The sequence below is a fragment of the Rhinatrema bivittatum genome, chromosome 2, assembly GCF_901001135.1.
Source record: "Rhinatrema bivittatum chromosome 2, aRhiBiv1.1, whole genome shotgun sequence".
NCBI lineage: Eukaryota > Metazoa > Chordata > Amphibia > Gymnophiona > Rhinatrematidae > Rhinatrema > Rhinatrema bivittatum.
This window is the reverse complement of record NC_042616.1, coordinates 616,088,590-616,111,006: the sequence shown is the minus strand read 5'-3', so window position 1 is coordinate 616,111,006 and position 22,417 is coordinate 616,088,590. Positions and strand designations below refer to the sequence as shown.

Below are 22,417 nucleotides of genomic sequence, written 5' to 3'. Positions count from 1 at the left end.
AGTGACCCCAAATGCTGCAGAATAACGGCATAATATAGTCAACACCAAAAGTGAGGATTCCTATGTTATTTGTGCTTCCTACTTTCAATAAAAATTATTTTGAAAAAAAAAAAATAGAAATCATTGGCATTTGTTTTCAAATGTGGTACCACAGTGAAGAGATGCCATGTGAAGCGATAGGATTGGCTCATCAAGGACCAATCAGAACGATGGTCCGGGCCTGTCCCTGTGCTTGTCAACTCTGTGCCGCTCTGCCACAGAGAAAACCGACATTAGAGCAGGAGATTCAAGCAAATGCATCAAATAGCAATTTCCTCAACCGCCCCCCCCACCCCCATCCCATCCCTTCAGATTATGCATGGAAATATATTTACATTTTCTAATGTAACCGTAGTGCTGGGGTGCATACTTTTTTTTTTTTTTTTGTGGGAAGTTGTCTGTCTAGTGGTTTTGTTCTCACTGGGTATACAAAATGGGGAAATCCTGAGGGGCAGCTGAAAAGTGTTCTTTTCTCTGAGGATTTCCTGGTTTCAGCCCCTCTCACAAGGAGATCTCATCTTCCTTCACTTCCATCCCATCTGCCGATCCTCTTCTGTTGGCTGCCCTGTACCAGCATCACAAGTCCTTCTCATTGCACGTTGGTGGCTGGCTCCGCTGCTTTCAGGTGCCTGGTGCCTGCTCCCTGCTTGGTTTTGCACTGGGTTGGGGGTGAGAGAGGAGTTTGTTACAGCAACTGCAGAGGTAGAGAGTTCTCAGATGCGACTGAGGTGTCAAAGGAGTCGAGGAGGGCGACTTTTTGTGATATATTTATTATATTCTATACTTTTAATTAATTGCTATTTTCCTTTTACTTACGCTTGCCTTCCCTGTTCTTCCTATGCAATGTTTTTCTTGTTCTTAGTCCTGAATCTCTCTGTGTATGTGGGTTTCATTTATATCTCTAGATTAAGCTCACACATTTTCACTGGTAGCTAGCTCATTTAAATTCAGGTACTGTAGGTATTTCCCAGAGGGCTCATACTCTTAGGTTTTGTACCTGAAGCAATGGAGGATGAGGTGACCTGTCCAAGGTCACAAGGAGCAGCAGCAGAATTCGAACCCCGGCTTCCCTGGTTCTCAGCTCAAAGCTCTATCCACTAGGCAGCTACATTGAATGCAAACTTAACCCCAGACTCTGTAGTTATGAATTTTTGACATATTACTCACTGTTCTCTAATTTACTCCTGTCTCATAATGTTTATATTTGCATGGGACATTTCCTCTGTTGAGAAGGAAACCTCATTCCTGATTTACTCCCACTTCAGGAAGCAAATAAAAGCCTGGCTCTTCTGCCAAGCCTTTTAAGGCCAAATCTATAGCTTCCTGTGCCCTAGAAACCTAGTAAGTTGACTATCACAGGGTTGCTCAAACCGGTCCTAGGCCCCCCCATCCCCCCCAGCCAGTCAAGGTTTCAGGATATTCCCAATGAATATGCATGAGAAATATTTGCATACAAAGGATGGTACTGCATGCAAATTAATTTCATGCATATCATTAGGGATATCCTGAAAACCTGTCTGGGACCCCCCTGAGTAACCCTGGACTTTGATAAGCTCCCTGGCACCACCTTGAGTGCCTTAAACATGCTGTTACATCCTACTGTTTTGGTGAACTGTTTAAAGTTTAGTCACTATTATTGATTTATTCATATGTAACCCTTACTGTGCACCTTCCTCAGATCAGAATTGTTAAACTACTACTTATAGAAACATAGAAACCCCGGCAGAAAAAAGACCAATCGGCCCATCCAGACTGCCCAGCAAGCTCCCAACTTATTTTCCCATACTTATCTGTTTCATCAACCACCAAGTTCAGGGCCCTCGATGGTAACTGTTTGATTCAAATTTCCTGCCACCCCCTGTCAGTGATGCAGAGAATTAAGTTGGAGTTGCATCAAAGGTGACCTACTGACCTCTGATTGTTTGCTGACATTCATTGTACCCCACTTTTGGTGAATTTTTTATTCAGAAGGGTGGGTAATAAATTCTAACAAATGAATAAAATGCTATTGGCTAAACTGTAATATTAATTATCTTAGTCTTGTGTATGGAAGCTGTGTCAAACTTTAAAAACTTAAGACTATGCTTACAGTCTACACTGCAGGGCTGGATTTAGGCACAAGGAACATAGACAAGTGCCAAATTCTGAAGGTGCTCAAATACTAGGACCATGCTGCGGCTTTTTTTTTTTTATTGCTGGGGATGAAATCCCCCACCCCCAGTATTCTGCCTCTGGGCACCATAATCTTAAATCAGGCCCTGCTAAGCTGCAAATATGGAATTAGGACAAAAGCCGTATGGAAAATTCAGATATGCCACCGATGCTGCACAGGTGACTGGATGAGGACATAGCCTGCCCTAACAGATGTTTACCTTTCATAAACACCAGGGGAGAGAGTTACAGTGATTTATTACAGTGATCTGGTAACACATTCAGCATATCCTGTAGTTGCGAGAAAGGCAAGACCCAACCCAGAATACAATAACTCATTATGGTGAGGCCGTTTTCAGTGCAGGGTTTGAGTTCTGCTGCCAACCAGGTGACATTGGAGAACTAAACCCAGATATTAATCCAATGGCTATGGCACCTGTCCTCTCAGAGACTGGGATTGGGTTAAAGAAATTCCTTTTATTGTCAAGGTCTACACTCTGGGAAAATCTTGCTTTTTACTGTCTGCTAAATAAACCATCAGCAGGATAGAGGAGGGAGTAGAATATAGCCAAGCACTAGCATAGAGAACAGTCCTATTTTGCAGTGGAACATTTTCCCCATGAGGCTTAATGTCTGTCTGAGTCGCTTTCTGGAGTGCTCTTGGATTCCACGATTCAGGAATTAAAGTCTCCCATCAGCACACATTGTCCATTTGCAGGGCATTACTAGATGAACTGGCAACAGGCCTGGATTCTAACTAGGTAGAAAGGGCACCTCCTCCTCTGTATCGCCCTTCTGTTATTTTCACACAAGCAGCAGCATCTCATGAGACCCTCAAGGGACAGAAACTCCCAGGCCAGTGGCATTCAGAGCACTGAAAAATAGAATCACCACTGGCCCATCCCTGCGCCTTTAAGGGGATGGGTCTGCTCAGGAGGCTGAGTGGTGCAGGTGAGAAAGTGGCATCAGGACAGAGAAGGCACCCCCGTCAGCATATGTTTGTAAAAAGCTCCTCCTGCCCCCCCAACATGAATAGCAATTCAATCTGTGTTTCCGTCTTCATTCCTAAAGACATCCTTTCTTGAAACAAACTTACTTTTGGTTCACTGTGATGTGAACAGACGGTGCGCATTAGTCAGAGGAGTGGGTTTAGGAAGAACCCCAGGAAGGAGCAGGCCTTACTATATGTTACTAAGTCTCTGGGACAGAGGTCTGGGGTGAGGACTGGTCCCGATCTCCCTCCTCGTCTTTCCAGCCAGGCGTATTGATTCTTAATTAGCGAGGGTGGTGAGATGGACCATAGCTGTTCTCATAGACAGTGGTGATCACAAACCCACTATCTGTTCTTGATTTTTTTTTGGCAGATTATTACAGGTGTTTGCCTTTACTTTTTGCAGCCCACAGTCGCTCATGGGGCCTTCTATGCAAGTACTTAGTGTCCAAGAGCTGATGGGTTTGGGCTCACGCAGGGGGTTGGTAGTGGGAGGACTTCTCATTAGAGGACTGTAAAGAGAAAGTCACCAACCTACAGCTAGAAAGAGGAAGGCTAGGTATGGATTGCAGCAGCATGGTCTGGAAAAGAAAGAGGACATAGGCCAATGAGGAAGGTTTGTCTTTCCCACCCCGGCTCCTGAGGAACTAGGAACTACTGGTATTAAAACTGAGGAACCCCTGTTTTGTCTGTAAGTACAGAGAATTCAATCATTGCTTCTTTCCTAATGAATATGCATGAAGTTAATTTGCATGCAGTACTTCTTATGTATGCAAATATTTTCTCATGCATATTCATTAGAGAAAGCTGCAGAGTTATTTGGAGGGCAATTTTCAAACCGTATTTATCTGGGTAAAGAGTGATCTACCCAGGTAAATTCACCTGTCTGAAAATTACCCTGCTAGTTTCTCTTTGAAAATCAGCTACCACGTCAAAGCAGCCACATACTTTGCAACGATGCAGGACAATTGAAGATCGGCTCCCCCCCCCCCCCCCCCCCCCCCCCGTTACTTGAAGGTTTAAGGTTGGGCCCGAGGCACTGACAGCAAACTTCCACTCTGTTCAGGTCTTAAAGCCTTTATTCTGTGTGGTTACATTTAAATAAAAGTGCCAGCTGTCTGCTGCAATGCTTCCATTCTTTTGTTTGCTGACAAGAAGATCTACAAAATAGTTGCTTCTCCACCTAAGGCTGAATCTGAGATTGGTTTCATGGCATTTCATCTGTGCAAGAGAGTCAGAAAGCTGCAGGTTAAACAAATAGAGATTGGCAGTAAATGAAAATTGGTTCTTACCTACTAATTTTCGTTCCTGTAATACCACAGATCAGTCCAGAAAAATGGGTTATGTATCCCTACCAGTCAGAGAACAATTAGAACTTTGGGCACTGCTACATAACGAGAGTGCCACCTGCAGTCCCTCAGTATTGACCTGTACCCAAGCCCATGCTAACAGAACTAAATAATGAAGGGTAGCACCCAACCAAATTTCCGGACTACCACTTCGTCGCTGGCAAAAACCAGACCGAACAACTGCTAAAAACTGCTTCATGAATCATATCTGCAAAAAGTAGCTTCAACAATAAAAAAACTTAAGCAGGTTCTGTTAAGACAGTCTTTCGGTATCTGATGAAAGGGGTGGGCTTCTGGACTGATGTGTGGTTTTACAGGAACGAAAATTAGCAGGTAAGAACCACTTTTCATTTCCTGAACATACCCAGATCAGTCCAGAAAAGTGGGATGTACCCAAGCCACCCTACACTGGGCGGGAACCTGAAAGATTCGCACGAAGCACACTCTCCCCAAAGGACGGTTCATCAGAAGCCTTAAGGTCCAATCGGTAATGTTTCGTAAAAGTGTGAATAGACGACCACACCACTGCCCTACAGATCCCCTGAGACGACAGTAACTGACACACTGCCCAGGAGGTAGCCTGAGCCCTAGTGGAATGAACTCTGAGACCCAAAGGCACCTGACGCCTTCGGGCTACGTATGCCGTGCAAATGGCTTCCTTAATCCACCGAGATATGGTCGCCTTTGACGCTTTGTCCCCCTTCTTTGAGCCACCAAAGAGAACGAACAAATGATCAGAACGTCTGAAGTCATTGGTAACACCCAGATAATGCAATAAGGCACACCTCACATCCAAAAGATTAAGGTCTCTGTTCTGAGAAGACTCCCGGGACCAGTTAGGGAACCCCAGAAGCTCCACAGTTTGATTGACATGAAAGGCTGAAACCACCTTAGGGACAAAGGACTGAAAGGTACATAATGATACCTGATCGTCGTAAATCCGAAGAAAAGGATCCCAACAAGACAGCACCTGCAATTCTGAGATCCGACGAGCTGAGCAAATGGCCACCAAAAACACCATTTTCAAAATCAGATCTTTCAGGGAAACTCCACGAAGAGGCTCGAAAGGAGCGTTACATAGAACGCGCCAGACTAAATTCAAACTCCAATCCGTACACACCGAACGGATGGGAGGGCGCAAATGTTTGACCCCTTAAGAAACCGAGCAATATCAGGATGAGCTGCCAGCGAACAGCCATCAAAGTTTCCCCGCAAGGCACCTAGAGCTGCAACTTGTACACGAAGGGAATTGAACGCCAAGCTCTTAGCAAGGCCCTGTTGCAGAAAGTCAAGCACCCGAGGAACATGCACCGCTAAAGGGTCGCAGGAATGCTGACATCACGTCTCAAAAAGCTTCCAAACTCTCACATAGGCCAGAGAGGTGGCTGGATGTCTCGCCTGTAAGAGGGTGGAAATGACTTGTTCTGAATAACCCCTCAAGTGTAAACGTCACCTCTCAAAAGCCAAGCTGTGAGAGAGAAGCAATCCTCCCGACCCGAAAATATGGGCCCCTGATGGAGCAGATGCGTCAATACTAAATAAAAAATATAACTAAAGACTGCAGGTGTGCATCTGTACCACCCGCTGGAGTCAGAGAAATACTGAGTGACTGCAGGTGGCACTCTCGTTAGGTAGCAGTGCCCAAAGTTCTAATTGTTCTCTGACTCCACCTGCTGGTAGGGATACACAACCACTTTTATGGACTGATCTGGGTATGTTCAGGAACAGGCAGTTGTTCTTGTTTACACAGAAATGCTTGCTGAAGAAACTCTGCAATCTATAGAAGACTTAAGCACAGTGGCAAGAAGCTTGTCCAATTTTTTTTTTTTTTTTAATTCTCTTCACTGAAAATCAAGAGCAAACCAGACAATATACACTATGTTAATTTTAAATCTTTTAGGAGTGTTTTGTTACCCACCGAGGTGGGCTATAACTTAAATATATAAATACATACATTCAGTGATTTCACACTATTACTCTACATTCTCTACCCTATATAGACCAAGTACTTTGGACTCCATCTTCAAGACATTATATAAAAGTTTAAAGGCTTCTAAAATGAGCAAACAACACCCGACTAAAGTTTCTTTATTATACTCTTTCAGATAATATAATTTTTGCAACATGTGTACACCAGGTCTTCCCGGATATTTGGCTTTAAAATGTTTAGCAACGAATGTTCAAATGTTAAATGTACATCTTTATGCCTGTTGCGCCAGCAAAAGATCAATAAACCAATTTAAAATTTTTAAAAAGGACAGCGGAATCTGTCTCCCTTGGGAGCAACTTCCAAATGGCCAATCTCTTAACTGTTGTAAGCAGTACTTAACTCAACCCTCTGCTCAGGAACAGGGAATACTGCCAGTGCCACGTAGCACGGAAGCAGGGGTCTGCACAAGGAAATAAACACAAGTCACTGTGGTGCAGAGCATAGTCTGGCCATTAGGCACACTTTGAAGCACAGAATAGCATGAGCAGGAAACCCTAAGATGAAGAATTAAATGTGTAGGACTCTGAAAGATCAGCTTCAAAGTAACTAGTGGGAGAGTAACTGAGCTAGTAACTTTCCAGGAGTGACACTTGGGTAATCCACCCTTACTCAAAGGCAATGAAACGATCTGGTCAAAATTCAAAAAAATACTTGTCAACTGACCTAGGCACCAAGATGTCCTTTTTCAGCCACCAGGCACCTAGCACAGAGCCCTTTTTTATTAAGCATTTGTCTCACAGACACAAAGTAAATAACCGCCCCAGTTAGTTAACTTAGGGTCTCATTTACTAAGCATTTTTTCCCATAAGCACAGAATAGAGGAAAAGCCTTAGTAAATCAGGCCCTCAGTTGGATAATCGACCCCACCCCAGAACACCCCTGCCCAGTCTCGTCCGATTTATCCAGCTAACCTTTTAGTTGGATAAAAAGTTAGCTAGCTAAGGGGGTTATTTTGTAAGCCTATCGCACGCAAAAAGGACTTTTCGCACACGAAAAGTCCCTTTTCGCGTGCGATAGGTTGCTGGGGGTGGAATTGGGGCCACAAGGGGAGGAGTTGGACGTGACGGTAACTTCACTGGCGGCGATAAGGTAAGACCCGTTATCGCCGCCAAGTAGCGCAACCAATAGCGCCACCTTTCATGGTGGCGCTATTGTGTGCAAAAGCCGGCGGCGATAACACCGCAGTAGTGCAATTGCCTGCCGGCTTTTGCAGGCCTGCCACCCCCCCCCTTGTTACCACGGGATTCACTAATCTTTGTGACAATAGAAAATCCAGGCCTAAGTCCGGGGCAGTCAGCTAGGCAGGATTTTAAATTCCGTGCTTTGTCTAAGTCGGGACTTACCCGGCCAAACTACTTTCAGTACTGGCCTTTGTGTGTTTAGCACAGCAGGATCAAATTGAAGATGTGCCCATAACCCTTAAAATTAGTATCACCAATGCTGTTACCTTAATAAGAAAAATACAAAGGCTGATATTGAGCCAGGCGGGAGAGTGAATAAGTTAGCAGTATAAACTTATCTGACTAACATACTGAATATTAAGCAGCACAGACATGCTGCTGAATTTGCCCACCTATCGAGAAGTTAGCAGATAAGTTCATCCAGCTAATGTTAGGACTGCTTTCAGACAATCCTAAAGTTATCTAACTTACTTAGTACCTGATTCACTAAGGGTTTTTTCCTATAGACACAAAATGAGAGAAAAGCCTTAATGAATCTGTTCCTTAGTTGGATAATGCTGACTGTCAACATTATTCTCCTAAGTTAGCCGTATAACTTAACTCAGCACCTAGAATGCTAAATTTTATCCAGCTATTTAGCTGGATAACCCGGAAAATTTCAGTGTGCAGGAAACTTAAAACCCTGCTGTTGTCCAGCTAAGTCCCAAACTTAGACAGTCAAATATGCTGAACTTTGACCCTACAGTGTTTGTGTACTATGATGTGGAGGCAAAGCTATGTATCTTTGACCAATAGATGGCAGGGTGGCAGGGCACAGAGTATGGAAGACTAGATCAAGCAACAAACTCCAAAAGGTTACTTGAAAAAAAATGCATTAAAAGAACCACATTTGTATACCAAAATTTAAAGAAAACATCCAGCTCTGCTATTTTTTATTTCTTGCAAGAAAGCATGTTCATTGCATAGAATTTTTTAAAACAACAATAGCTTACAATCTTATGCTTAAAAAAATGGAAATGGTTATTTAGGTTTAAAACTGAAAGCAAAAATAAAAGTATATATATCACAGCAAAATGGGACAAAGCTATAGGGAATGGGCTAAAACATTTTCTGCTTTAGTCATTTTTATCAGTTTTAAGATTGCTATAAATCTAAACATAAACCCACACGTGTAAATCAACATCCTACATACAGTTTATGTACGATTCTACTGCAAATTAACTGATGGGAACAATCTATTCCTTGTGGGTGTTTAGTTTATTTATCATTGACAGCAAATTATTCACGCGGTTATATGTTTTAATTTTAAAATATGAGAACATTGTTATTTATAATATAAAAGCAGACACACATGAAAAATTAAAAGATATCATGAGCTCCACATTCTGAAAGTTGACATATTCCATTCACTAAATTGAAACTAAAATGTTTCTTTCTACCTTTGTAGGACATTTTTCAAAAACATTTATGTCCTCATTTTTTCCAGGGTCTCCAGTCCATTTTCAGTTTGTTCTTACTTCTCTATATCTCTGAAACTGCTCTTTTCCTGTCATCTCATTTTTCTCTCTCTTTGCCCCACTATAAACTCATAGTTAGAGCTTATCCCTCCTTCTTCCTCTCCAGTTCTCCTTATTCCAACCCTATAACTCCCCAATTCTCCTCTCTATGAACCCTTCGTAGCCCCTCTCATTCCTTCTCGTTGGTTTGCTCCCTGTACTATCTCCAGCTATATGGGCCCCTTGCCTCTTTTTAATAGCTGCCTCCATTCTTGCTCCCTGAAAACCCCTCTTCTCCCAAATCACTCAACCTCCCCTCCTCCTTCCTATTCTTGCATCTTTCATTTTTCTCTTCCCCTTCCCTCTCTCAATTTACAGTCCTCCCTCAGCTTCCATCCTTCCTCCTCCTTTCTTTCACCTTCCAACCCCCTTCACTTCCATCCTTCCACTCTTCATCTTTTATAATCCCTGCCACCTTTTTCCTTCCCTAAAATCACCTTCCATCCTTCCCCCTCCTGTCTCACCTTCTTCATCTCCAACTTCCAACCTTCTCTTCCCTTTGTCATCCTCACCATCTTCCAACCCATCTTCTATTCTTTCCTTCTCTTCCTCACCCCTTCATCCTTCCCTTCCTCTGCCTCCTTCCAAACTTACCCTCACCTACCATCTTTTCCCTCCTCACCCCTTTCATCTTCTATCCTTGTTTTCTCCTCCCTCTCTTTCGGCAGTCAGAGAGGGAAATGGCAGCCAGCACTTTTAGCTTCCTCCTGCTGTAGGCTCCTCTCTTACCCAATCAGAACAGCTTTTGAATCAAGCAGGAGGGAGCAGAGATGACAGCAGGAGAATGAAATTAAAAGTAAGGGTCATCGGCTCCATTGTCTTACTAATTGGACTGCTGATGGGAGGGGATGGTACGCAACCATTAATCTTTAGCCCTCTAATCCATCACAGGAAAAAAAGACAGAAGAAACTGCCAAATGTTTTTCCGACCCGAGGAAACTGACAGGAGCAGCTGTTACTGCAGGGCCATCTCTGGAAGGGGTTGGGGGAGCAATGTTAGGAGCAACCCATCGACTTTGGCCCTGAGGCACCTGCAGTTCCTCAGATCCAAAGGCAGAACAATTAGGCTGTCTTTTGCAGCAACTTTGGGAAACAGCTGCGGCCCCCCTAGTCAATGGCGCCTATGGCCGCAGCCACATTGACCATAGGCCTGCTGCATCTCTGCCCTCACTAGTGAGATGCAGATATCAAACTCGCTAACTCCTACATCAAATGGAATAAATATACAGAAGGTGCAATGCCATAAGAGGAAGAGGAAGAGAGGACGGGAGAAATATATTGGGAAGTAACATCTACTATGGTAATGTTCCTTCTACAGAAAACTACAAACTATATTCTTAAATTCCAGAGCAATGGATTCAAGGTGAATAAATTATATGGAAGCATGATGCTTTTTGTTCCATACTGTTCACTGAACCTCTTGTCGACATCTGCAGGATTATCAGTGGTTTGAATGTCTCACGTAGTGTAAAAGTGACAGGTCTAAAACTCTTTCAATAAATGCTTCCTCCACTATGTTTATATCCTAAAATGAAAAAAAAAAAAAAAAAGGTTTGCTTTTTATCAATATTTGTAATGAGATAAAAACTGAATTAAAAAAAAAAATGGGGTGGATTTTTTTGTGAACTCAGACCAAGAAATCACATTTTGTAACAAAATCGATTTATCCAACATGAGATTTATTTTTCAGTCAATCTGTATTATAAGCACTGACAACATGAAATGAGAAATCTTAATCAGGAGGCCTGACTCAAAATACTGAATTTGAGGTGCTGAACTTCCAGCAGTCTACCCATCACCACCTCGCAGTCACATGACCCACCTAGCAATGGGTGAAAAGGAAATATGCTGCCCATACTAGAAACTGAAGATATCCACAATCAAAGATCAGGGATAGCATGTGCATTATCCATGCCCATGAAAAACTCAGCACCTATGCTTAGGATCACTGCTGCTAATGGTGTTGGAGGAACTAGTTGTCCAGACAACCACCTGTTTTGAATTGGGTTTAGCGAATAGTTTGTAGTGGGCAAGCAAGTGGGCAAGCAAGTTTAGTGATAGGCTATAGTGTAAGGCCAAATGACTTAAGGGTTACTAAGGATGGACAGCCACTCCAAAGTATAAGGAAAAAAATACATATAACGACTGTCGAACTGACATCTAAGTTTACACACAATCTTTCTGCATGGGTCATATGGAACCAAAATATTGGAGGGATATACATTAAAAGATGAATTTTCAAAAGGGTTTGTGTACATGCATATATGTTATTGTATAAATGTTTAGGAGTGTGTGTGTATTTTTGGTTTCAGGTGTACATTTTACCAGAGAAAAAGGGGTAGGCTGGGCTGTTCTGGGGTGAGGTTCAGAAGTACTCATGGTAGTTGCTATTTTTTAATATGAAGATGCATGCATTAACAGTTATGTGTACACTTTTACAGCTGCTAATTGACTCACACAGCTGAAACTGGACTTGTTTGTTGCCTGAAGTTTTCAGGTGGGAGGTCTGGGTGAGCTGGTAGAGGCACTGGTGAAATGATGATTCCAAGTACACGTGCAAGTATTTCAAAAAGGTATATGCACAAACTTTATAAAATACCTGCCTGTGTAGAAATCATGCTTATTTCAAATGCATATTATATTTTTCATGCACCTAAAACATATGTGCATATATTTCATAAAATGGGTAGAGAAAGTATGTGCTTTCTTGCATTGAAAATATTTGTGCCTACTGAAACATACACACATACTTTTAGAGCAGAACTATGCGGTACTTTATAAACTGTGCAGCTGCCACCGCATATTTTATAAAATGCTAGCATGTTACCGTAAATGTTAGCCCTAATTCTCGCTCTAATTCTTTTCTTATTCTGTTTATCTGTTGGCCATGTATGCTTTGCCTTCTCCAGTTACCTCTCTCTCACTCAAAGTATTTTCTCTCTCTTTTCCTAGTTCCTTTGCTCGTAGTCTGGGCAATAAAATTCCAGACCTACAGGCTCTAATCGTGGAAGCGGATCTGGACATCTTTGCTGTTACAGAAACATGGTTTACGGAGTCACACGATTGGGATTTAGCCATCCCGGGCTATAACTTATTAAGGAAGGATAGAGAGGACAGGAAAGTGGGAGGAGTAGAGCTTTATGTCAGAAGCAATATCCAGGCAATTGAAATGCAGGGGACGTGGGGTTGGAAGAAGCATTATGGGCTAGCCTAAAAAAAGATGATATTTTCATTTACATCTGTGTGGTCTACAGGCCTCCAATTCAGACAGAGGAGCTGGACAGAGATCTATCAAACCCATCAAAAAGATAGGAAAGAAAGGAGAAGTGTAGCTCGTTGGAGATTATAATCTGCCAGATGTAGACTGGAGTATCCCTTCTGCGGAATCTATGAGAAGTAGAGAGATACTGGATGTCCTGCAAGGGGCTCTGCTCAAACAAATGGTAATGGATCCCACGAGGAACAGTGTAATCCTGCCCCAGTGCTCACAAATGGAGATAATGTCTATAATGTCCGGACAGGTGCCCACCTGAGTATAAGTGAATATCAGACGGGATGATCTGATATTGCAAATAAGATACAAAAAAGTCACATGAAGACACGAGTTTTGAATTTCAAATAGACGGACTTTGAAAAAAATGGGGATGTACCTAGAGAAAGAACTAGAAGCCTGGGAGAAAATGGGTGAGATGGAACAGTGGGCTAAATTAAAAGGAGCTATTTCAAAGGCTATATGTTAGAAAGGTAAACAAAAACAAGAGGAAAAAGAAACCAATTTGGTTCTCAAAGTAGGTGGCTGCAAATATAAAGGCAAAAATATCAGCATTCAAGAAGTATAAAGGATCCCAAAAAGAGGAAAACAGATATCAATACCTGGTGAAAATGAGGGAAACGAAGAAAGAAATCAGAAAAGCAAAAGGTCAAGCAGAAGAAAGGATTGCCCAAGAGATAAAGAGAGGTAATAAAACATTTTTCAGATATATAAGAGAAAGAAGGAAAGCCTGAAGTGGTATAGTGAAATTGAAAGGTGACGAGGAGCAATGTGTTGAGACAGACAAGGAAATGGCGGAAATATTAAACAAATTAGTCAGTTCTGTGTTTACTAAAGAAGTCCCTGGAGAAGGACCGTTGCTGGTTAACAAGACCATAAAAGAGAATGGGCTAAACACAATTCCTTTTACAGAAGAGAATGTATGGGAAGAGCTAGAAAAACTGAAAGTAAACAAGTCCATGGGGCTGGATGAGATACACCCCAGGATACTAAGAACTCAGAGATGTCCTGGCGGGTCCACTAAATGACCTATTCAATACATCCCTGGAAACAGGAGTGGTGTTGCGAGATTGAAAAGAGCAGTGATGGTCCCGCTTTGTAAGAGTGGAAGTAGAGAGGAGGCTGGAAACTACAAGCCGGTTAGCTTCACTTTGGTGGTGGGAAAATTAATGGATACTCTGCTGAAAGAAAGGATACTGAACTAGCAACAATCCGGTAAGTTGCTGGACCTGAGGCAGCATGGATTCACCAGAGGAAGGTCCTGTCATCAAATCTGATTGACTTTTTTGATTGGGTGACTAAAGAATTGGATCGAGGAAAGGCACCTAATGTCATTTATTTGGATTTCAGCAAACCTTCTGATTCTGTTCCACATAGGAGGCTTGTGAACAAAATAAGAAGCTTCAGAGTGAGCACCAAGGTGGTGGAGTGGATTACAAACTGGTTGACTGAAAGGAGACAGCGTGTAATGGTAAATGGAACCTACTCTGAAGAGAGAGCCGTGTGAAGTGGAATGCCACAGGGATCGGTATTGGGACCGGTTCTGTTCAATATCTTTGTGAGCGACATTGCAGAAGAGATAGAAGGTAATGTTTGTCTATTTGCAGATGATACCAAGATCTGCAACAGAGCAGTCGCACCTGAAGGAGTAGAGAGAATGAAAAGGGATTTATGAAGGCTTGAAAAGTGGTCAAAGATTAGGCAGCTGGGATTCAATGCCAAGAAGTGCAGAGTCATGCATATGATATGCGGTAATTCAAAAGAGCTGTATGAGATGGGGCTGGGGGGAAAAGGCTGATGTGCATGGACCAAGAGCAGGATCTTGGGGTGATAGTTTCTGGCAATCTGAAGATGGCGATGCATTGTGACAAGGCAATAGCTAAAGCCAGAAGAATGCTGGGCTGCATAGAGAGAGGAATAACCAGTAAGAAAATGGAGGTGGTGATGCCCTTGTACAGGTCCTTGGTGAGGCCTCACCTGGAGTATCATGTTCAGTTCTGGAGCCCTTATCTCAAAAGGGATAGAGACAGGATGGAAGTGATCCAGGGAGGATGCCCCAGAACCAACGTCAGAAAATATTTCTTCCTGGAGAGGGTAGGAGATGGAATGCCCTTCTTGAGGAGGTGGTAAAACCAAAAAACTGAAAGAATTCAAAAGGGCATGGGATAAATACTGTGGAACCTTAAAGGCTAAAGGATGGAAATGAAGAAAACAGTGCACAGAGGAACTCGATGGTGCGGCGGTTATTACCCTTGATACTGCAACTCCATCACTGCTCTCTGCTTAATCAGCAAGGCATATCAGGGAACTGGATTCAACGGCAATCAATGAGGGCTAGTGTGGGAAACTGATAAGCACGGGGGTAATGGGGAATTGGATTCCAACAGCATCCAATGAGGGCCCTGGCTTTTATGGTCTGGGAATCAGATAAGCATGGGGTAACCTACGAGGCACAGCACAAACTATCTTAAGCTTACTGGGCAGACTGGATGGACCATTTGGTCTTTTTCTGCTGTCATTTCTATGTTTCTCTCTCTCTCTCTCTCCTCCAATCATTGCTTTCTCCCATTTGTCTTGCAGGTTTTTTGAACATGCTTCTCTCCTCCGTTTCCCTCATCTCTCCACACTATCTTTTCTCCACTCCTCCTCACTTCTCCTTCATTTCTCTCCTCTCTTACTCCAATTTCCCTTTTCTTTTCAGTTTTCACAGTCTTTCTTCTCTCTGTGTCTTGTAATCATCCTTCCAGCTATCCCCATAATAGCCTGCTAGCAGCACCCCCCCCCCCCCATCTCAGGGCAGTGCCCGTTTCATCACTCACCTTAGCAGTCTCCCCTGTTTATAATTAACCCCTAGCTAAGCAGCAGGCCAATTAAGTGTCGATACCCAGAGTTTACTCACAATGTAATCCTCATAATGGTCTGCATGTCGGAAATGCAGGTGTCTTAGAAAGCTCCTCATGTAGGATGGGTCCCCACCAGGCATCAGGCGACAGATTGGGCACATCTGAAAAGGCAAAGAAGGGCACAGGGTCTTCAGTCTGTGTGCCCACCAAAGCACAGCTGTCAGCGTGCAAGAAGCACTCCAGTTTTACACAAAGTAAGAAGAGGAGCAAACTTGCAGCCTTTCCAAGTTTTGCTGTTAGTGGGGATTAGCATGCATCCTAGAATTTGCTATGTATGGAGTTATCTTTGATCATGTACGCTATTTGTACTCTTTTTTTTTCTTTGAATGAAAAGTTCCATGCACCAAAGGTTACCATGTATACTAAACTAGGGTCAGATGTTGTTAGTGGGTACATGCTAAAATTACATATATCTAGACAGAAATGAGGGTATGTTGTATATAAATTAGACTTTAGCGGACTGGTGCAAAATAGCATAGTATGTCCATTCACTTTTTCGGTCATGACTACTAAAGGGTAAAATTTAACATCTATCTCAGAGTGGGTGTTAAATGTTAGCAAGTCCACAGGGCTGACACACTAACATTTAACACTGGTGGAGAGGCCCTGCCTTTAGGGCATCGCCCAAAAACAGAGATTGCCCCCCCCCCCCCAAACACACACACACACAATCATACTATCCCTCCATGCATAGGCCTGGTATGCCCATCCCTAGGACCCAAACCGACACCTTCTGCCAATGTAGTCTTCGCAAACATCCCACCACCATCAAAAGCTTGATTCCCCTAAAGGCACTCTCGGTATCCTCTCAAGACACCGATCTGCTCCCTCTCCCCACCTCTTCAGAATATTCTTTTCCCATTCGGGAAGGACCCCCATCTTTACCGGCAGCCTGGCAGGAGAGGCTCGAGAGCCCCTCCTGCCAGTACCTCACAACTTCTCTCGTGGTGCTATGCCAAGTATCATACCATGATATAAATACATGGTGAAGCCCTACTAGGCAGCTATTAGGTTGCTCCTGAAGATAGGGACTTTCCAGACTGGTAAAAGAATGTTCCGGAGGGAACAGTTCGATAAGCAGTGTGCACACTTTTATACTATTTATGTATGGCCACTGAAAAGACTGCATATTAGAGGGCACGCAAAATATTTAACACATCTCATGTTAAGTGGGGTTTCAGAGGGCAATTTTTAGCCAGCCCGTATAAGTTTGCTTAGAAAATTTGAGATTCACTCACACAACATTACACCTCCTCCTCAGGGGATGTAACTTGTGCAAATGCTGACTCCACTCCAACTCAGAACACCTCTGCTCAGTTTGTGTACGAGTACACATAAAAAACAGATTACATGATTTTTACACGAACAAAGCCCGGGTCAATTTTATAACAGCCATTTACACACATAGAAACAGATCCTGTATGCGGGAATAGCTTAGAAAATGACCCCCTTAGCATGCACATTTAAATTTTTAGCAATGTGCATGCTAAAACTTTTTTGGTGTGAATTTTAGAGCATAGGCCCCAGAAAAATAAGTTTGCAGGAAGCATCAACTAAAAATGAAGTTTCTGGCCTTTTCAGTTACACAGACATCACTTAACATATAGAGTCTGCACTGTAGCTAGAAATGCCCCCTACTTAGCTGAAAGGCATACAACTGCTCACAAGTTTCTCACGTGTGCTAATTTAGACTTTATTCTGGGTATTACCATCTGTCTAGTGAGTGCTATGTACTTGTCTATCCAATCAACTAGAGGTAGGTCCAGGAATGTTGCTAGGCGCTGGCACACAAGGCCCATTCATCAATTCTATTTGACAATTCCCTGATCTCAGAGCTGTTCCTACAATAAGGCTAATTGGGGAAACTGCCTTGGGCTCTATACTTTGAAGGGCTGCCTGCTCTAACATCATATCAGCAAGTGCTCTCTCCCACCCTTTTTTCCAGCTGGGAGGAGGGACGAGGAGAATCATAATGATGGCTATAGGACTGAGCACCAAATCTTTTAAGGACCTAATGACACCTCTGCTGATGTCAAAGAGCAACACTTTTTGTACAGCTTTTGAATTCATTTCCCTCCCTTGCCCCTTAATTCAGCAGATGTGACAAGAGTTGGTTGAGTGTTTGATTTCCCCAGCTTTTATGGATGTCATTAAATGTTTTTTTTGTCAGACTTCTGTGTTTTGGTTTGCTCTGTCTAGATATACCAATTTTCATGAGGAAATGGCTATATCAAAGGCTCAGCTGTGAAATCATTGGAGGAGCTCAGCAAATCAGACAAAAGGAACCCAACATTGTAATTGTTTTATAATTTGCGTTGAGAATCTTTTGCGCATCTCTTTTAATGCAAAACCGATTCTCAAAGCAAATTACAAAACAGCAGCATAGTAATACAGCATAACAATTTCAATACATACAATTCATAAATAAATACAAATAATTGAATATATAAACAATATATAAAAATACATCTATTTGATATATAACCCATTAGCAAAACAATCAATACACTGAAAATCTATTTGTCTGATAATTTATTGTTAACTTGTACCTGATAAAATCTATTGGATAAAAACGATTTGAACCACAAGAGCATGTTCTCAGACAGTCCTATCTCATTCAATCAATAGTATATTATGATTTAGCGTATCAAACGCGGCTGATAAATCCAGTAAAATGAGTAGGTATTGATTCCCCTAGTCGAAGCCTTGTAGTATTGTTCTGATAGCGAGAGAAGTAATGTTTCAGTACTAAAACTTTTCCTAAAACCACGTGGAGCTGGGTATAGTATGTTATTTATTTCCAAGTGTTGTGCCAATTGTTTTTGTACTGATTTTTCTATTAGTTTTGCCAGAAAGGACAGATTAGATACTGGCCTATAGTTGTTCAATATTGTATTGTCCATGTTCTGTTTCTTAATAACTGGTTTAATTAACAATAAATTATCAGACAAAACAGACTTAACAACTGGAGTCCCTCAAGGATCTGCACTGTCGGCTACACATAATGGGGCAGATTTTTAAAAAATACGCGAGTTACGCTGGATTTTATAAGATACGCGCGTAGCCGCGCATATCTTATAAAATCCAGGGTCGGTGCGCGCAAGGGGGTGCACATTTGTGCAACCTGCGCACGCCGAGCCCAGCGCGAGCTGCATGTTCCCTCCGAGGGCCACTCCGATTTCGAGCGGCCTCGGAGGGAACTTTTCTTTCGCCCTCCCCCCACCTTCCCCTCCCTAATCCACCCCCCGGCCCTATCTAACTAAACCCCCCCCCCTTACCTTTGTCGGCAAAGTTACGCCTGCTTTCAGCAGGCGTAACTTTGCGTGCGTCGCCGGCAGCCCCGCTCCGTCCTCCGGTCCCGGGGGCTGGTCCGGAGGCCTCGACCACGCCCCCGGACCGGCGCCACGCCCCCGGGCCTGCCCCCGAAACGCAGCGTCGTTTTGGGAACGCCCCTGGACACGCCCCCTCCTGCCCCTTTTCGAAAGCCCCGGGACTTACGCGCGTCCGGGACTTTACGCGCGGCCGGCGGCCTATGCAAAATAGGCACGCCGGCGCGCGCAGGCCTTTTAAAATCCGCCCCAATATTTATATTTTACCAATCTGTCATTTTTTATCTGGTCTCAGAATTTTATATATGCAGACGACATTCAGTTACTATTGCCAATTGATGATACCATTGAAAAAACTCTGGAAACAGCAAAATTATACTTAGATCTGATTAAACAACTCCTGACACAGATGGAATTAATAATAAATATAAATAAAATGGAATTTATTCAACTGAAGAGAAAACAAATAAAAATTGTACAAACACCAATTGCACTAAAGGACAACCTAAAAATTGAACTAAAAGACACAGTATGGAACCTGGGGGTAATAGTAATAGAGAATTAAATTTCAAAACAACATATATCAGTAAAAGTAAGAGAGGATTACGCAAAATTGATATTAAAAAATTTGAAACCGCTACTACCATTTTCACATTTTAGATCAATACTACAGGCTTTAATATTTACAAGCACTGATTATTTAATTCCCTCCTACTCTGTTTACCAAAATCAACAATCAGACCTCTACAGATACTACAGAATACAGCAGCCAGAATGTAACAGGTACAAAACATTCAGAGCACATTACTCCAATATTAGCAGACTTACACTGGCTTCCGATCGAATACAGAATTCAGCATAAGATATTATTTACTATTCATAAATATAAATGATGATAATACCGAATGGCTTAACACTAAAATTCAAATACATATCCCACAAAGAACCTGCGATCCGCTAATAAAGGGCTTTTGTCAATAGAGATGTGAATCAAGACCGGAACCGGTTCTGATTCCAGTTCAGGGACTATCGGGAAATTTTTGCGTGCGGTTCCGATAGTTTTTGTTTTAGTTTTTTTTTTTTTTAAATCGGCTGCGCCCGAGCTGATAAACAAAAAACCCACCCCGAGCCTTTAAAAACACATCCTTTAGCTTCCCCCACCTCCCGACCCCCCCCCCAAAAACATTTTAAAATTACCTGGTGGGTCCAGTGGGGGTCCCGGGAGCGATCTCCCGCTCTCGGGCCGTCGGCTGCCCACTAATCAAAATGGCGCCGATGCCCTTTTCCCTTACCATGTGACAGGGGCTATCGGTGCCATTGGCCGGCCCCTGTCACATGTAGGAGCAATGGATGGGCGATTGCTGCCGGCTAGCACAGGACTGCCCCCCCCGTGACCACCGGATTTTCTAAATTCTGCGAACTTAGAAAATCCAGCCCATAGAAGTGTTTTATAGCTTTTATTAATTTACTATGTGTGTAGGTTCTTAAGAATGTTTTACTTAATGTATTTTATATTGTGCATAGGATAGGGGCGTGGGATAAACACTGTGGATCCATCAAGTCTAGAGGGCGTGAATAAAGAGGAGGCAGCAAAACTGCACGGAGCGGCAGTAGCCACAGAGGCATTCACGGAGGGGGATGCCAGTGGTGGGTGTTCCCCTTCACAGGGCGGAAGGATGGAGGGCTGCCATCTCCAAAACAAAAAAACAGGGTGGGTAAGAGTAATGGGGGCAGGGATGTGGCCTGCTTGTTACAGCGGTTGCTACCCCTAATTGAGCTGGATGTTCACTTGGATGCAGATACGGCGCTGCTCTCTACATTGGTGGTGGGTGGAGGGGAATTAGGGGCTGGAGGGTACTGGAAGCCACTAGTAACAGGTGAGAGAGAGAAAAAGGGAAATAAAAAAATGGATAAAGTGCGTAGCTTGCTGGGCAGACTGGATGGGCCGTTTGGTCTACTTCTGCCGTCATTTCTATGTTTCTATGATTTTACATTTGATGATCATTTTAAGCTATAGATTATGTTTTTTTAGAATTATTATTAGTGGTTTTTATTTTAATATGACTATGATGTAACAATTTATTTAACTGGATGTTTGGCACTTGTACTAATTTTATTGTTTGTATTGTATTAATTCATTTTTGTGCCATGTGAACAGTTGTGAAGGAATTGATCCAAATGATGGTATATAAACCTTACCAAATAAATAAATAAATAAATAAATAAATAAATAAATAAATAATCTAGCACAAATACATAAACATTGTATCACCCACTTTAATAAACTCGATTGAGATCAAATGTCGGTATATAAAAATAATAAATAAATAAATAAAAATAAATAGCCTTTCCAATCCCTGTCCTCAAAATATTTGTGCTGGGCTGGTCCTTCCATCAACCCTTACTGGGCCTTCAGTGGGCAGTGACCTTTCTTCCCGTAGCAGGGGTTACTTAAGAAGCCCCCCCCCCCCCCCCCGCATGACATAAGTAGAGTGGGCAAGCAAACAAAAAATCTGCAATATCCAAATCTCTTGCGAGGAATAGGAGTCGACAAATAACACAAAATACTAAAGACCAACTAACCTCAAAGTTATCACAAAGAATTGAAGATGCTGAAATTTACTATAAATGAGCTTCATACTAGGCATCATCGATAGAGACAACCACTTTAAGGCTCTGCCTTATATATAATCATGGGTCATTTGTTGAATGTCATATCCAAATCCAAAGAAATTAAAGTTAATAAGTTTTTTTATGCAAGTAAAAACTGTTTCCCCAACCAAAGGAGAGTGAAAGTGTATCCAATTGCAAACTGAATTGACTGTATGTAAATAATGTAGATTGAACATATCAAATTGTAGCAAAATCTCAACCTTCCACACAATCGGAACCTTTTTTGTCAGGCATCAAGATGTAGATTAGATGTAGTAGATTTCACTGCCGCTGTTTATGGATGCCGCTAAATAGCGATGTGTTAAGTTCATCTGCTACATCTAATTTACATCTTGATGCCTGACAAAAAAGGTTCCAATCGTGTAGCAGCTTGAGATTTTGCATGAATTTGATAAGTTAATTCTACATTGTTTGCATACAATCGATTCAGTTTGCAATTGGATACATTTTCACTCTCCTTTGGTTGGGGAAACAGTTTTACTTGCATAAAAAAAAACAAAACGTAATTCACTTTGATTTCTTTGGATTTGGATATGACATTCAACAAATGACCCATGATTATATATGATAGAGCCTTAAAGTGGTTGTCACTATCGATGATGCCTAGTATGAAGCTCATTTACAGTAAATTTCAGCATCTTCAATTCTTTGTGATAACTTTGAGGTTAGTTTGGTCTCTAGTATTTTGTATAAGTAGAGAGGGTACAATTACAATAACAAGAAGAGCCACTGAAGTCCCATAGACAAATAGCCAACAAAAATGGGGACAAACAACACAAAGTCAAGAAACGCAAGGTTTTGCATATACAGAACAATGTCTACAATAACCAGTAAGTCCAAGGTGTCAGCAAGCAAGTTGGTGTGCCCTGCTGTGCACGGGCCACCCAGTCTTATCATTCATTCATCCAAGATCCACAATGAATTATTTTAAGTATTTTTTAAAGCAAATAAAAATCAATGAAAAACAGCAGTCCAAATCAAAAT

The 22,417-nt window shown here is 42.3% G+C and overlaps 1 protein-coding gene across 1 annotated transcript in view; it reads right to left on the bottom strand.

Moving 5' to 3' along the window:
* Positions 1 to 10,361: 10,361 nt before the first annotated feature.
* LOC115085320 (E3 ubiquitin-protein ligase RNF125-like) overlaps positions 10,362 to 22,417 on the bottom strand; it is a 32,185-nt gene continuing 20,129 nt past the window's right edge. The window contains 2 exon segments of the mRNA XM_029591189.1: positions 10,362 to 10,782; positions 15,428 to 15,532. Coding sequence (XP_029447049.1) covers positions 10,699 to 10,782; positions 15,428 to 15,532 — 189 coding nt within the window. The 3' untranslated portion in view covers positions 10,362 to 10,698.